This window comes from Podarcis liolepis (genome assembly GCF_965112155.1).
Source record: "Podarcis liolepis genome assembly, chromosome: 10".
Lineage (NCBI taxonomy): Eukaryota > Metazoa > Chordata > Lepidosauria > Squamata > Lacertidae > Podarcis > Podarcis liolepis.
The window spans coordinates 69,181,837-69,196,505 of NC_139562.1; the positions used below are offsets into that span (position 1 = coordinate 69,181,837).

The 14,669-nt window shown below is 41.5% G+C and overlaps 2 protein-coding genes and 2 long non-coding RNA genes across 5 annotated transcripts in view; 2 read left to right on the forward strand and 2 right to left on the reverse strand.

Annotated features, from left to right (window-relative positions):
- The window catches only part of FBXL13 (F-box and leucine rich repeat protein 13), a 69,630-nt gene extending 62,617 nt beyond the window's left edge, over nucleotides 1-7,013 (forward strand). Inside the window, exons 19-21 of one of the 2 annotated variants that reach the window (XM_083464022.1) lie at nucleotides 2,764-2,898; nucleotides 3,134-3,297; nucleotides 6,233-7,013. In XM_083464022.1, the coding sequence (XP_083320148.1) occupies nucleotides 2,764-2,898; nucleotides 3,134-3,297; nucleotides 6,233-6,452 (519 nt within the window). In that variant the 3' untranslated portion in view covers nucleotides 6,453-7,013. The remainder of the gene's footprint in view (nucleotides 1-2,763; nucleotides 2,899-3,133; nucleotides 3,298-6,232) is intronic. The other variant, XM_083464023.1, reaches the window with a different exon arrangement.
- The window catches only part of LOC310688060, a 150,436-nt gene that overhangs the window by 94,797 nt on the left and 40,970 nt on the right, over nucleotides 1-14,669 (reverse strand). The window lies entirely within an intron of this gene.
- Nucleotides 6,466-14,669, reverse strand: part of FAM185A (family with sequence similarity 185 member A) — a 40,811-nt gene continuing 32,607 nt past the window's right edge. The window contains exon 9 of the mRNA XM_083464100.1: nucleotides 6,466-8,138. Coding sequence (XP_083320226.1) covers nucleotides 8,023-8,138 — 116 coding nt within the window. The 3' untranslated portion in view covers nucleotides 6,466-8,022. The remainder of the gene's footprint in view (nucleotides 8,139-14,669) is intronic.
- On the forward strand, nucleotides 9,308-14,363 carry LOC310688057. Its single transcript, XR_014516750.1, has 2 exons — nucleotides 9,308-11,424; nucleotides 13,844-14,363. It is a non-coding gene; the product is annotated as an uncharacterized lncRNA (long non-coding RNA).

A 14,669-nucleotide genomic window follows, 5' to 3' on the forward strand; every position in this document is an offset into this window, starting at 1 on the left:
TTATCTACAGCCACACGGAGTTGGTTTGAATTTTGCTGCTCTGTATGCATGTGATAATGCACAAGCACACATTTGACAGAATAATATATTCTTTGGAGAATAGTTATGAATGGAGTTTCCAGTGTGCCTCCATGTTCCTAGTTTATTGTAATGTAAAGAGCAACTGTGTTAAAAGTACAGATATCCTGTCTAATTTATGGAAAGCCATTATGTAGTCATCTGGGCTTTCATACAGACATCAGGAAAAGCATTTAGAGAAAGCTGCGTGGAACTGAAACTTTATTTAAATGGGATTAACAATTTCTCTTCCACAAAGTCAATTCCTTAAAGCTAATCAAAATTTCCAAGGAACATGTCTTTTTTGCTTGCTACAGTGACTTTAATCACTTCTTTATAAGTGGTGTAACATCTTCATATAGGATGCAACTTGGATCCATCTGCTAGGGGCCATGTGAGTCAATACGATGATTTTAAAATTTTGTGGGGAAGACACCAACACCATGTGCTGCGTTTCTCTTTCTCAATTCCTTCTCAAAGAGATAAGTCCTCGCTCCAAGAATATCCTGATATTTATAAACAAACCAAATCTTCTTTAGAAAATTACTACCTCCCAAGACCAATAATCATCATTATTTTTCCCAGGGATTGTATTTTTGTGTGTGTAATTTTAATTCTTTATTCTTGTACATTATTGGAGGATACGTTCCGCTTAAATAAACAAGAATGAAAAAAACCCCTATTTTTGTATGCCTCTCTTAATTGAGCAAATAGAAACTTGAAGGAGCTGGTTTACATGGGGGACACAGTGGCTAAGATAAGATTAACACTTCTCTTCCAGAGTAGTTGTCCCAACTCAATTCAGGGATGCTTTAAAAAGAAGGGAAATCTGGTCATCTAGTTTGGACCTATATTTCCAGGCTGAATTAGCTCCTACATTGTGAGATGGGCTTTGAAGCCTTGTCTAGAGTATATTCTAAAAATAACCAGCTTACTAAATAAGAGTGTTATTTGAAAAAAGTATACAACAGCTGTTTTCTATCACTTTTATGTGTTAAGATTGCCAGATTATGTTTGGTTCACCAGTGTTGCCAAGGCAGTTTCGCTGAATTATTTTCCCTCTACAAACTGATCAGCTCTAAAAATACAAGTTTGAGACAATGTGATTAATTAGCACAAGTACTTTTTGAAAGCAGGAAGAACTACGGATATGATCTTTTGAGGTTTAAAACTGTTCATCATCAGTTTAGTAAGTTTAAGAGTCTCGAATGAGCACCTTTTTCTCAAGCAGTGAGACATTCCAGGGGTCTAAGTGCTTCACAGTGTTTGGTTTCCTTTGGAAGAAAGGATCTCTGGAAACTTGTGTCAATTTGCAATATTGAAATTTATTTACTAATATACACATACTGGGTGGTCCAGATAAAAATACAGTTGTGAAGACTGCACATTTTCTATCTGCAGTATCTGATGAGAGGAGTAATTTCTTGAGAGAGAATGTTGTGTCTTATCAGGGAGATTTAGAAATTTAGGTTTGTTTTATATATATTTTTCATTTAGGTTTTACAAAATTTTATTCAGATTTGCACACATCCATTTCATTTTATACTTGATCAGTCCACTAAGTTCTTTCTCTGGTCAGTCACCACCAAGTTCAGACCCTGTTATCATATATATTTTTGTCCTTGTGTGCATCACCTAACACTTGTTTACACTGAGTCACATTTTATGCCCTTTCACCAAGCTCGAAGCAATTCTTTCTTTCCTTGCAGTCCCTTCTTGTTCTTACCACTATGAAAAATTAATAAATCAAATCCAAGAGCAGTTTGGAGGCTTGAAAGAGCACAGAAGCATGTAGAGATCATTCAAATGAGCTTTTCTTGACTGCAACCAGTAGATAACTTAACTCGTTAGGGGAGGGAAGCAGCTCAGTTCCACAGCTCATACTTTGCAAGCAGAATGTCCCAGGTGTGATTAGGAAAAAACTCATATCTGAAACCTTGGAGAGCCAATGTCCATCTGTGCCAATGATGGCTGGGCTAGATGGGCCTATGCAGGGCTTTTTTGGGGGGGGGGACTCACAGGAACTCAGTTCCAGCACCTCTCAGGTGGGTTCTGGCAGTTTCAGCACCTCTCTGGTCGGCTCCATTGCCATTCTAAGAGAAGAGGGAGGTGTTCATGGTGAGTTCCAGCACCTTTTTTTCTAGAAAAATAGTACTGGGCCTATGGTCTAGCTCCGTATAAGGCAGCTTCCTATGTTCCTTTACAGTGGTGCCTCGCAAGACGAAAAGAATCCGTTCTGTGATTCTCTTCGTCTAGCGGTTTTTTCGTCTTGCAAAGCAAGCCCATTGAAGGATTAGTGGATTAGCGCTATTAGCGGCTTTTAGCGGCTTTTCTGCTGATCGGATCAGCTGATAAGCGGCTTAGTGGCTTAGAAAAGGGGGGGGGAACCAGCAGGAACTCGCAAGACATTGTCGTCTTGCGAAACAAGCCCATAGGAAATTCGTTTTGCGAAGCACCTCCAAAACGGAAAACCCTTTCGTCTAGCGGGTTTTCTGTCTTGCGAGGCATTCGTCTTGCAGGGCACCACTGTAATATTTTTTCCAGCCATTTAATGAGAGAAAAAGTGCGTCAAGTGTTTGGAGAAGATTAGCAGATTATCTTCAGCATGAGTGCATTGTGAAACCTTAAATCTAAGTGCTCTAGGTAAATTTGAGAATGATTGATTGATTGATTGATTGATTGATTGATTTGTGGCTTCTGTTCCAGAGATTCTGCCTTGATTTAAGACGCCTAGACCACGTTGATTTGTCTTATAACCAGCAGTTAACAAATAATTCGTTAAAAAATTTGGCATTCAACTGCCACAGAATTACAATTCTAAGTGTGACTGGTTGTCCCAAGGTATGTATGAAAAGAAAGACAACTTGTATTAGAAAGTCTGTTACTGAACATATAGACATTGTTCTGTTAAAATCATTGTCAGTGTTGCTAGTATTAGTGCTAAAGGCTTTGGTGGTAATGCCTTAAATATACCTTAACTATTTTATGAGCTTACTAAAACTTTACTTCTCTTGGCTGTCGCTAATAATTCCTTATTCCTCCCCAAAAAAACATATCTTTTTTGCTTCATTGACAGGTCACTGATACCGGCATTCAGTTTGTGGCTGCAGAATGCCCTTTTCTGCACTATTTGGATATTTCAGGCTGCATGTGTATTACTGACAGAACACTTAAGTGTCTGTGGAAAGGTTGCCTTCAACTTCGAATTCTTAAGATGCTGTACTGCCCAAATATTAGCAGGTAAGTTGTTCTTTAGAAGTCTAGTTTTTATTTATTTCACAAGATTTATATACCCCTTGATTGTAATAAAAACCTCAAGGTGGTGTACAAAAAGAATAAAATTATTAGCAAAAAAAACCCCAACCCAGTGAAAAACTACTATTTAAATCATTCAGAGTTAATTAAAATCAATGATAACAGATTGTAAAAACAGATTGTAAAACATGTCAACATTCTACAAGTCTGAATACGCTTCCCTAAACAAACATGTTTTTAGTGTACAGTGAAGGTGTCTGATTCATGTCAACAATCAAGTTGTGGATGAGCTTGGTCTTCTTGTGGACTAATCTGTTTGCAGATCACCACATAAGCTACTTAATAAATGTATACATCATGTACCAAAAGAGTCATCGCAATAGCATTATTGTTAACAAAATAGTCCCAATGGTCAACCAGATGCCTTCATCTACCCCAGCTGCAACAAAACATGTTCCTACAGCCACAGCAGGCGCTGTAACTCTCCAGGGGTTTGATTCCACCCCTGAAGGCACACTTTTCCATTGTCTCCCAAGACAGACAGATGTCAATCAACCAAACTTAGGTGCAAACCTATACACACTTTTCTGGGAATTAAGTCCCATCGAACACAATGTCTGACCCCAACCACTAGGGCTTCATAGACACATCCATCTTATTGGGGGAAAACAAAGCTACATTCTGTGAAGAACTACTTCTAACTAAATCTTATTAAAATGAATGAAGATTGTGCATATGATGTACCTTCTGAGTTCAGCACGGTTGAAAGGTAAGAACCCACAAGCACCCATTAGCGCTATTTGCTTTCTAAAAGCCAGTCACTCAGTTGCAATTTATATGAACAGCATATTGTATAGTCCAGCTTTTACTCTCTCCGGCCAAATTGTTCTTGCCATTATATGCATGTTTTGTTATATTAATCCCACTCCCTCTGGCCGTAAAGCTTGAGTTGCTCAGGGACATGGGGTGAAGGAGAAATGCAAGTCTTTTTTTCACTGCCAAAGTCTCAGCTAAAATTGCATCTCCTGGCACACTATTTACATTTCATGGGAAGCTTCCATCAGGACAAATAGGAAGTTCCCTTGGAAAGCAAGTAGCATATTTGGAGAGGATTTTTGTTGTTCTGACTATGCTCTGGTGGATGCTTCAGCTGCCCCAGGGCTATTTTTTAAAAAAGGCATACAGTGGTGCCCCGCAAGACGAATGCCTCGCAAGACGGAAAACCCGCTAGACGAAAGGGTTTTCCGTTTTTCGATGCGCTTCGCAGGACGAATTTCCCTATGGGCTTGCTTTGCAAGACGAAAATGCTTGCGAGTCTTGAGATTTTTTTCGCTCCCCCCCCCTTTTCTAAGCCGCTAAGCTGCTAATAGCCTTTTAGCCGCTAAACCGCTAAGCCTTTAATAGCCGCTAATAGCGCTAAGCCGCTACAGTGGTGCCTCGCAAGATGAAAAGAATCCGTTCTGTGATTCTCTTCGTCTAGCAGTTTTTTCGTCTTGCGAAGCAAGCCCATTGACGGATTAGCGGATTAGTGCTATTAGCGGCTTTTAGCGGCTTATCTGCTGATCGGATCAGCTGATAAGCGGCTTAGCGGCTTAGAAAAAGGGGGGGAAGGGAAAAAAAAACCCGCAGGAACTCGCAAGACATTGTCGTCTTGCGAAGCAAGCCCATAGGAAAATCGTCTTGCGAAGCACCTCCAAAACGGAAAACTCTTTCGTCTAGCGAGTTTTCCGTCTTGCGAGGCATTCGTCTTGCGGGGCACCACTGTAATAGGGTTGCTTCGCAAGACAAAAAAACCGCTAGACGAAGAGACTTGCGAAACGGATTAATTTCGTCTTGCGAGGCACCACTGTATATCCATAACAAAACCACACACCTCTTTCCACTTGTGGGCACCCTTCTGTCTCCGGGGGTGGTGCACCAGTGACGACCCTGGGGTGCAAGCCCAGGCAGTGTATAATAACAATAATAAATTATTATTTACCTGCTACCCATCTGACTGGGTTGCCCAGCCACTCTGGGCGGCTTCCAACAGATTAAAACATCAAACATTAAAAACTTCCCTAAACAGGGCTGTCTTCAGATGTCTTCCAAAAGTCAGATAGTTGCTAATTTCCTTGACGTCTGATGGGAGGGCATTCCCTAGTTGTGAGGACATCCCCCCCACCTCAGCCTCGCTCAGCCTCGCTGATGTGATCCAAAGGAAAGTGGACCAATAGGTTTGGCACCAGCTTCACTGCAGGAGTTGCTGGATCTTGCCATTTCGCATCTGTAATACTTAACGATGGTGGTGTTCTTTAAAAACCTGTTATTTATTCTATAGACAACTTCAAGTATGTGTATATGTAATGGTTTCATTATTTTTGTTGACCTCTTCAAGAAGCATACCACCTGGAAGTTGTGTTACAAGTATTAGTGTATGTTAAATTGTATTCATTGAATGAGTGCCAAGTTGTTTGGCCCTCCGAACCTATGCAATTTTTCTAAATTATTGCTGCTATCATAGTCACTATGAACAATTACAGTGTTTGTGAATATTCTATGACACAGTCCTGAAAGTGGGATAGAAGCTCAGACACACAGCTGGTTTTAGGGTCCTCTAGTTTTTTGCTATATTATTTATGTTTTACACAAGAGATTCCTTCAGAGGAAAGACTTATACAGTGATACCTCGGGTTACCTACGCTTCAGGTTACAGACTCCACTAACCCAGAAATAATGCTTCAGGTTAAGAACTTTGCTTCTGGATGAGAACAGAAATCGTGCGGTGGCAGTGCAGCGGCAGCAGTAGGCCCCATTAGCTAAAGTGGTGCTTCAGGTTAAGAACAGTTTCAGGTTAAGAATGGACCTCTGGAACGAATTAAGTACTTAACCTGTGGTACCACTGTATGTACATTAGTGTCTGTCCATCTATCTATTTCAGACAAGCAGTTTCAAAATTTGCACCAAGGCTCCAGAAATACGAATACAGCGATGAAGAACCTCCTCAGTGGTTTGGTTATGATACCAAGGATGACACACCCATTCCAAAGAAACATAAAAAACCTCGGCCAAGCATAGAACCAAGTATAGAGTCCAGTACACCCTCCATGCTATCCCCTTCAGCAGAAAAAAGTGTGGAATTCAGTCTCCCCCCACAATAGACCCTCCACAGAATACTGGTAATCATATATGTTTAGTAGCCTTAAGCACAAAGAATTGAAATGGAAACTCAATTTTGTGTTGTTTAAGAAGATAATGATACATTGTCTTAAGATTGTTTTTAGTTTGATAGCTAGTACAAGTCATCCTAGAAAACATTGTTACTGTCTTTCCTAATTAGTTCAGTCAAATAAATGTTATTTTGTTCAGTTCTTCTTTGAACACTAGTCAACAAAGAGCTTAGTTTTCTCTACAAATAATTAACATAATTTGTGTACAGTTTAGTGCTATGTACATTTAAGAAAATTACGTTCGTATTTTTCTGGCTGTTGAAGACAGCATTCTGCCCCTTAGTAAGCTCAGAATTCTCCAGCTGTCACTCAAACTAAGGAGGCCTTTAAAAGAAAAAAAAGGCGCAGCACAGCATTTTATGTATGGAGTATTAAGTGTATCTTGCATTGAGATAGTTTGTATGCCAATCAGTTTCACCCACACGTTACCTAAAATGCGCTAGTGAAACACACATCCCTCAAATTATAAACATTTTTATTGTTTACTTATTACATAGGTGTCCTGCCTTTCTTCAATAATGGAACCCAACATGGTAGTATTTCACATTCACTGACTAAAGGCAGAGCTGCTTAGCTGTTCATGTGCCTTATGCCCTGCAGCTTTGGAAATGATAGTCTTGCTTCACTCGTTCTGATACTGTAGTTTATGTGATTGTATCGTACACAGCTTTTTAAAACTATTTTGAGAGAAGGGGGGGCTACAAAGTGATATATCAGTATTGTTAGTAGATAAATGAGGGAGTCGGTGCATGAGTGCAACACGACTATTGCTTGGGCAACTGAGCTTCCCTTTCCTCCTGTGAGCCACCAAAATCTGCTCTGGAGATTTAGGAGACCCTCACAGCAGATTGGGAGCTGCTTGACTCACCCCCTCCAGATGACCGAGGCCCTCCTCGTAGGCTGGCAAACGTGGGCCTTCATCCTTTCTGTCACTTGGGTTACCACTTTGGGTGTGAGTGCACACTGGAGAGATCCGATCTAACGCCAACCGTCTGTCCTATGGGTGAGGAGAGGTGGTGATGACTCCCAAGGTCTGCTGGGAACAACTCTGGCCTCCACGCCGTTATTCTGGCTCTACTCAAACCTGCATTGAGTGGAGGCTTTCTTGCACTGCATCGTCCTCAGTGACCAGCTATCCAATATCCCTATAAAAAGGTGGGGGACCAGTGTGGGGAGAGACCTTCCTCCACCATGGTGTCAGAAGCAGTGAGGGAGAGAACTGGGGCTAACCCCCTAGAAGAAAGCTGGAGGAAAGCAAAAAACAACAACTCAGGATTAAGCATTTTAATCTTCAGGGTATTTGTTGAAAGCTTGGCTGCTTAAAGTTATCAATAAACAAGTTAAGGGGGAAAGGTTGTTTCCATTGATTTCTGAGCATTTGAAGTCAAAGACACCAGAAACACTAAAACATGCCTCAGTGCATATTATATGCAAACAATGGGCAAGATTTACAGTAATCTTTCTGCATTGTTTCTTGATTAAGTAGAGATTATTCACTCCATCATGAGGCCTTCAGTTTCACAGACTGGAACCAGGTTTGACTCTTGAGATGAACTGTGCCATTTTCTGTCTCTGCTTTAATATATTTTCCTTGTTTATCCTGTTGATTCATATGGCCTAAATGGACAAAAGAAAAATTATGGTAGTTAATTTCACAAATTGATTCTGGGACCTTTTTCCAAGCAGATTCATTTTTACCTTCATGGAAATTTTTACTGGAATAAATCATGTCCTGCGGCTTGGTTTCTTCCTTGACATCATACCATGACTCATCGCAGCAAAGCCCCAGCAGAATAGATTTGGGGAAGAATAATGTGTCTTTGCATTATGTTGATTTTAAATCAAGCCTACTGATAGTCCATGATTATAGAAACATGTTTTCCCAATGCAAACCCTGTGGGTGCAGAAAGCTAGCTCTTAAATTCAGGTTGTGATTCGAGGACCCGATCCCCGCTTGGGGAATAAAGACACGTGGACACAGAATGTAAGGTTAATGGGTAAGGTAAAGGCCACAACTTTATTGATTACAGCATGTGAGAAGGTATTGGCTTAGGCATTGGACCACGGAACATTAGACTCCACCCACTCGAAGAGGGGTGAGTCTGAGGAGGGGTTAACCACCAGTAGGGGAAGCCTGTTGATGCTAATCCAACTATAGGCTCTCTTCCTGATGTCACCGAGGGTCGTGCCATGGCCCCCCGCCACACGGGCATCGGACAGGATCCACAACCACCGGATTCCTTTAGCGGAATACCCAAAATTGTCGGGGAAGGCGATGGCCACACCTTGCTCCCCGAAACACCAACAACACATTCCAATGCCTAACCGCCAAATACCACGAAAGTTGTGACGGTTGCTACGAGGTAGGCGGGAAAAAACCAAGAGGCTGGGCCAATTTAGCCAATTGGAAAAAACTCCTACTAGGCCCCCTGGTTAAACAGGGTGACCAACCAGAGGTCCATAGCAAAGTCTCAGGAACAGCTACCGTATTTTTCGCTCTATAAGATGCACCAGACCACAAGACGCACCTAGTTTTTGGAGGAGGAAAACAAGAAAAAAAATATTCTGAATCTCAGAAGCCAGAACAGCAAGAGGGATTGCTGCGCAGTGAAAGCAGCGATCCCTCTTGCTGTTCTGGCTTCTGGGATAGCTGCACAGCCTGCGTTCGCTCCATAAGACGCACACACATTTCCCCTTACTTTTTAGGAGGGAAAAACTGAGTCTTATAGAGCAAAAAATATGGTAATCTAAAGGGAGTGGAGGGTGGGTGACTCAAATAAAATGTGTGTGCAATGGTGGGGATGGCTGGCACGGCTGCGTTTGAGCAGCAAGCCACGCCCCCGCCGAGCTTCCCTATCGGGTGCCCAACCAGGGAGGGGCGTGGCGCCAGCCCTGGAGTTGAGGCAGGGGGCAGAGCGCCCCTTGCATGACGCAGGAATCATCTCCTGCTCACAACCCCTCCCCTCCTGGGAGGAGGAAAGGCTTTGTCACAATTCCTAGTTTGGGACTCAGTCTCTGTTGCTGGCCATAAGCTGAGTACAGCTGTAGCAGGCTGAATGAATCACTTCCTTGCCACTCCATGCAAACTAGAATCCATGGACTTCTATGCTTTAATCTTATCTTCTAAGGCTAAGCTATGCTCCAAAATCTATTTTCAGCCTCTGGATTTAGAAAACAAAGCAGAACTGTATTCCAGAGGTAACCTGGGTAAGCCTCCAAAAGATGAAAATGAACGAGTAGCTAAGTTGGAAGGATATTATGTGCATAAAACAATTTAGCGCCTTTGTTTGAACTCAGATGATTTATGGGAAAGCATTTAGTTTAGGCATCTGTTCCTTCCCCTAAGAATATTCTGCTGAAATTAGTCATATCTCATAAGTGCAAACTACAGTGGACTGTCCTTGGAGGAAGTAAAAGTTAGCATACCACTCACAGAAAAAATGGCCAAAATTATTACTTAAGTCACAAAATGTACAACTAAAAACAGTATAAGGAGGCCTACTGTATTTGAAGCAGTACCGATCTTTTTCCTGATGGATTTAAGGTTTTCTCTCCCACTATATAAACCAGGTGCCAGTGACAGAGTCTCATAGTGTACAGAACACTTCTCAAACTCATGACTGTTCGTTTTATTTTTACACCTGGAGGTCTATTTCCTCTTTAAAATTCAGCACAATTTATGTACTCAGGACCTGGCTCTCTCCATCCAAAACACACGGTAAATGAAAAACGCATAGCTTTCTAGAAAGGCCTTCTTTCAGCTGTGGCCGTTTAGCATCTACACTTGAGTTATTCGATTCTACATGTTTTGGAGTCACTTCAAGAATTTAATCCACAAGAGAAAAGGCAACAGGCTCTGGTGAAGACTGAAACCCTTCTCAAGTGGTAATGTATTATTGCCTCCTTTATGTTACATTAATACCACATCATTTTTTATGCTGGGTTCAGAGTTCAGAGCGCCAGTAATTTGCACTTGGATGCGGAGGAGAGCAAGAAGAAGACAGGAAAGTGCACAGGGACTCTACTGAGCTCCAATGACAATCCCTCTGTGGTGGTGCAGGATCATGCTCCAGGTCAGGAGTAGTGGTAGCCTCCAGATGAGCTGAACTACAACTCCCATGATGCATCTCCATTTGCCGTGCTAGCTGGTGCTGATGGGATCGGGAGTCCAATAACATCTGGAAGGCACCCACACTGGCTGGTCCTACCCCAAGTATAAATGTGTAAAGAGATCTAGCGCATGTGAGACCTCTGAAGAAGAAGTTGAGCTACTATTACATACACATCTCAAGTGCTGTTGCCCTTCAAGAGCACTAGAATCCTGGTGATACCAAAACCAACATCTGGACCCCTTACTCAGTCTTTGGAATTACTGCCAGTCATCTATGCTATAAGCACACAGTTGCCATATTTTGTATCTCTGTGTCCCGTAGTGCCAAATTTTGTGCTAGATACGGCACTGAGGCTGGCACCAGACATATAATGGGTGAATATAAATCACCAGCTTATGAAGTGGTTAATGTGTGAAAGTTTGCTTACTTCTTAAATGTGTGCTATCAGGTGTGGCAAAGTGCATCCATACAGACCACTGTGGCCAGATTATTTCTATTCTGATGTTGTTGCTTCACTCCTAGTCACTCGGCTGTTACTGAAGGAAGACCTCTTCCTCAATACACTCAATACACTGTTATTTTGCTTTGTCATTTGGAGAAATAAATGATTCATCTGTTCTCACAGTCTTAAAAGTTTATTCAAAGAAGTCTATAAAACATTTTCTGCTTTCTTTGAATTTATTCTCTTTTTCTTAGGAAAAACATTTGCCTGTTTCAAAAAGTGCCTTTAGGTCTTTGATGCCATTAAGATCTATAATGCTCACACCTCACCTAGCCCCCTCATCTCCAAGGTATGGCTACATTTTCTCAATAATAATTTTTAGAACCCTAAAGCACACTACAGTAATCTGACCAACATGGTACCCTCCTATCACTGTGAGTTGGAACAAGACTCCACACTTTTCTCTCTCTCTATTTCTGCCCAGTGTATTCAAACAGTAAATGACCATCTTAGTATGGAATAAAAATCATGAATGTTATACATTAAAATGGGACGCGGGTGGCGTTGTGGGTTAAACCACAGAGCCTAGGACTTGCCGATCAGACGGACGGCGGTTCGAATCCCCGCAACAGGGTGAGCTCCCGTTGCTGGGTCCCTGCTCCTGCCAACCTAGCAGTTCGAAAGCAGGTCAAAGTGCAAGTAGATTAATAGGTACCACTCCAGCAGGAAGGTAAACGGCGTTTCCGTGTGCTGCTCTGGTTCGCCATAAGTGGCTTAGTCATGCTGGCCACGTGACCCGGAAGCTGTCTGAGGACAAACGCCGGCTCCCTCGGCCTATAGAGCGAGATGAGCGCGCAACCCCAGAGTCGGTCACGACTAGACCTAATGGTCAGGGTTCCCTTTACCTTTTTATACATTAAAATACCTTATTAAAAGGCCTTATCACCTGATAAACCACCCAGCCTTTAGCATGCATTAGAATCCACACTGCGGTGGGTTGTGTGTGGAAATCTCACCATGCTTTGATCAATACTGATGCCAAAAAAATCCCAGCATTGGAAAACATTCCCATTGCAATGGATCTGCAAAATGCCTGAAACATGTACAGCAGATCATACTATGGGATGTTTATACAGCCAGTGGAGTTAAAAGGTCCGTTTCTAACACGATTAAAATGTGAGTCATTTTGCAAAACAAACTATTTAACAATATGGCTGCTACATGCTTGCTGGGTTCCGTTGATAGACTGGCTAGACTCTCCATCTTTGAAAATGCCTTGGCTCACCTCCTGTTTTCTTTGGAATATATGAGCAGGGTGCTAAATATAGATGGGGGAATCTATTTTTTTAATTTGCAGTTACTACAGCACTGAGATTTATAGGGGAGCATTACAAATGTTGTAAATGGCTCCTTTGCTTGTTCTGCCCACTCCAAATGTAGCTGCCAAGCTTGTAATTTACACAACCTGACTCCATATTAATAAATGGAGTCTAAGATATACAGCATCTTTGCCCCAGATCTTTTGGGGGAAAGAATGCCGCATGCCCTGGCTAGCTTCTTGCAGTTGCGTCTGGGAAGCCTCTTTGCTCAACTGTCCTAAGGGTCTTCTCCTGCGGCTGGTTTATTTTTACGTTTGCTACATTCATTTTTCCAAAACAAAGTTTTTCTTTGTTGATATGAAGGCTACAGAATACTTAGCTGCACTTCAGGGCCATCCTTCCAAAACCAAGAGAAGGCAAAGTTGCTCCCTTGCTCTTAACAGGGACATTCCTGCTCAGTGTCACAAAGGGTCGAGATATTTTAATCATCACAACTTGTGCAAATATAATGGGCTTCATGAGAAACACCAGAGGCGGAGAACTCACTCCACGACCCTTTAAATGAAATTGTAAGGAAAATCCCACAGGAGCTTGTGTTAATATGGAAGCAAAATTACTTGGCTGGAAAACATAATACATATAGAAGTTAAAGGCTGGTGGGAAATAGCTGAGTCATGTAAAAGCCGCTTGACATAAACATGCTTTTTCTTTTATTCAATTAGATAAATATATCAAATGTATTAAGTGATCAACCATTTGATCCAACAAGTTAATAATACAATGAGAATGATGTCAACATTGCCTAAAATATTAAAATGCTCTCTCTATAGACCACTTCATATGCAACTCTAAGTCATAGTTCAGTGCTGTGTAGACAACCCACAGCAAGCCATGGGCTCCCACACTTCCCCATTCCCTTTCACATGCCACAGGAGACTGAAAGCTACCACTTCCAGTTTTAAATTAACCAAAGTTCCCTGTTACATCTGAATGCAGCGAATGCTGGATAGCTTAAACTGTTGTCCATTCAAAGAAAGAGAGATCAATTGTGGTTTATAGTGAAGGATGATGAAGAATTAATTAAATTAAATTAAATTAAATTAAATTAAATTAAAATTAGTTTAGAATCCAGCAGATCCTTGGCTGCTACCCCCATTGTTTCATCTTGTTTTGGAGCCTCCAGTAGTTTCAGAGAAGACAACTGTTTCACATAGTTCACAATTTGTAGTATTCCACTGAGTACGGTTCATTGACTCAGTCTCCAGCTGGTGAGCCACTAAAAGTTCTGCAAGTTTTATTTTTACTTCAGTTCTCCTTCCCACATACTGGGATTATCTTGCATAGTTAAGAGCATGGCTTGCTTCTGGACCAACCAAGCAATAAAATTTGTATTTCGATGAAAAGTTACAAACATGGGTAGGCATTTATTACATCTATTCTAACTTGCAGCAGAGAAAAGCCTGGACGAGAACAACAAAATTAGTTTCAATCTCTTCCATCAACCTAAGTGGCTTCTTAAATAAGAAGGTCTTTGATAGACTAGGATAGAGAGGCAATGATGTAAGAAGAAAACTGGCCAGGTGGGCTTCCCTAACATTGATTCTTCGTCAGGTATCCTTTCTGACTCCCCTATGACCTTGCCTGAGCTCAGATAATTGTGTATTGGGCTGTGTCTGTGTATATTTGTGTCATCAAAGGCTGTTTAGATTAGAGGAACAAAACACAAGTGCGTAGCTTGGAAGTGGAGTTTGGAGCAGCCTCCTCTGTTATGCTTTGACTGTCCAAGCAAAACTGGTGCCAGCCCTTGGATATATAAAGGCCCTTGATGTGGTGCATGGATATGACGAAGCAAAACCCAAACGAGCGTTCTTGACTCAATGGTAAAAAATCACTCTTTCCTGCAGTTTGCCAGGGAACAAGTTATTGGACTGCTAACAAAAGGAAATAACCTATACCAGTAATTTGGAGGGGGGAAAACAGAGTATCACAGGGATGTTTGTCCCTAGGACTTGAAAACTGTACTGAAGGTGCATATAATATTATTTGATTGTATTTGACTGAAAATAACAGGTTTATAAAAGTAAATCAACCTTCCATATCTCCCATGTATTCTTTGCCTATAGCAAGCAAGGCAAACTTTGGATTTATGCTAGCATTCCATCTGTTTCTAAAGTGCTACATCAGCAAAGGGTATTGAGAAGCACAGTAATTACATCTGGCAAGTCTAAACCAGAACTTATCTATTCTTTCCTTCTTCCCGGCAGAAAAAAATCAA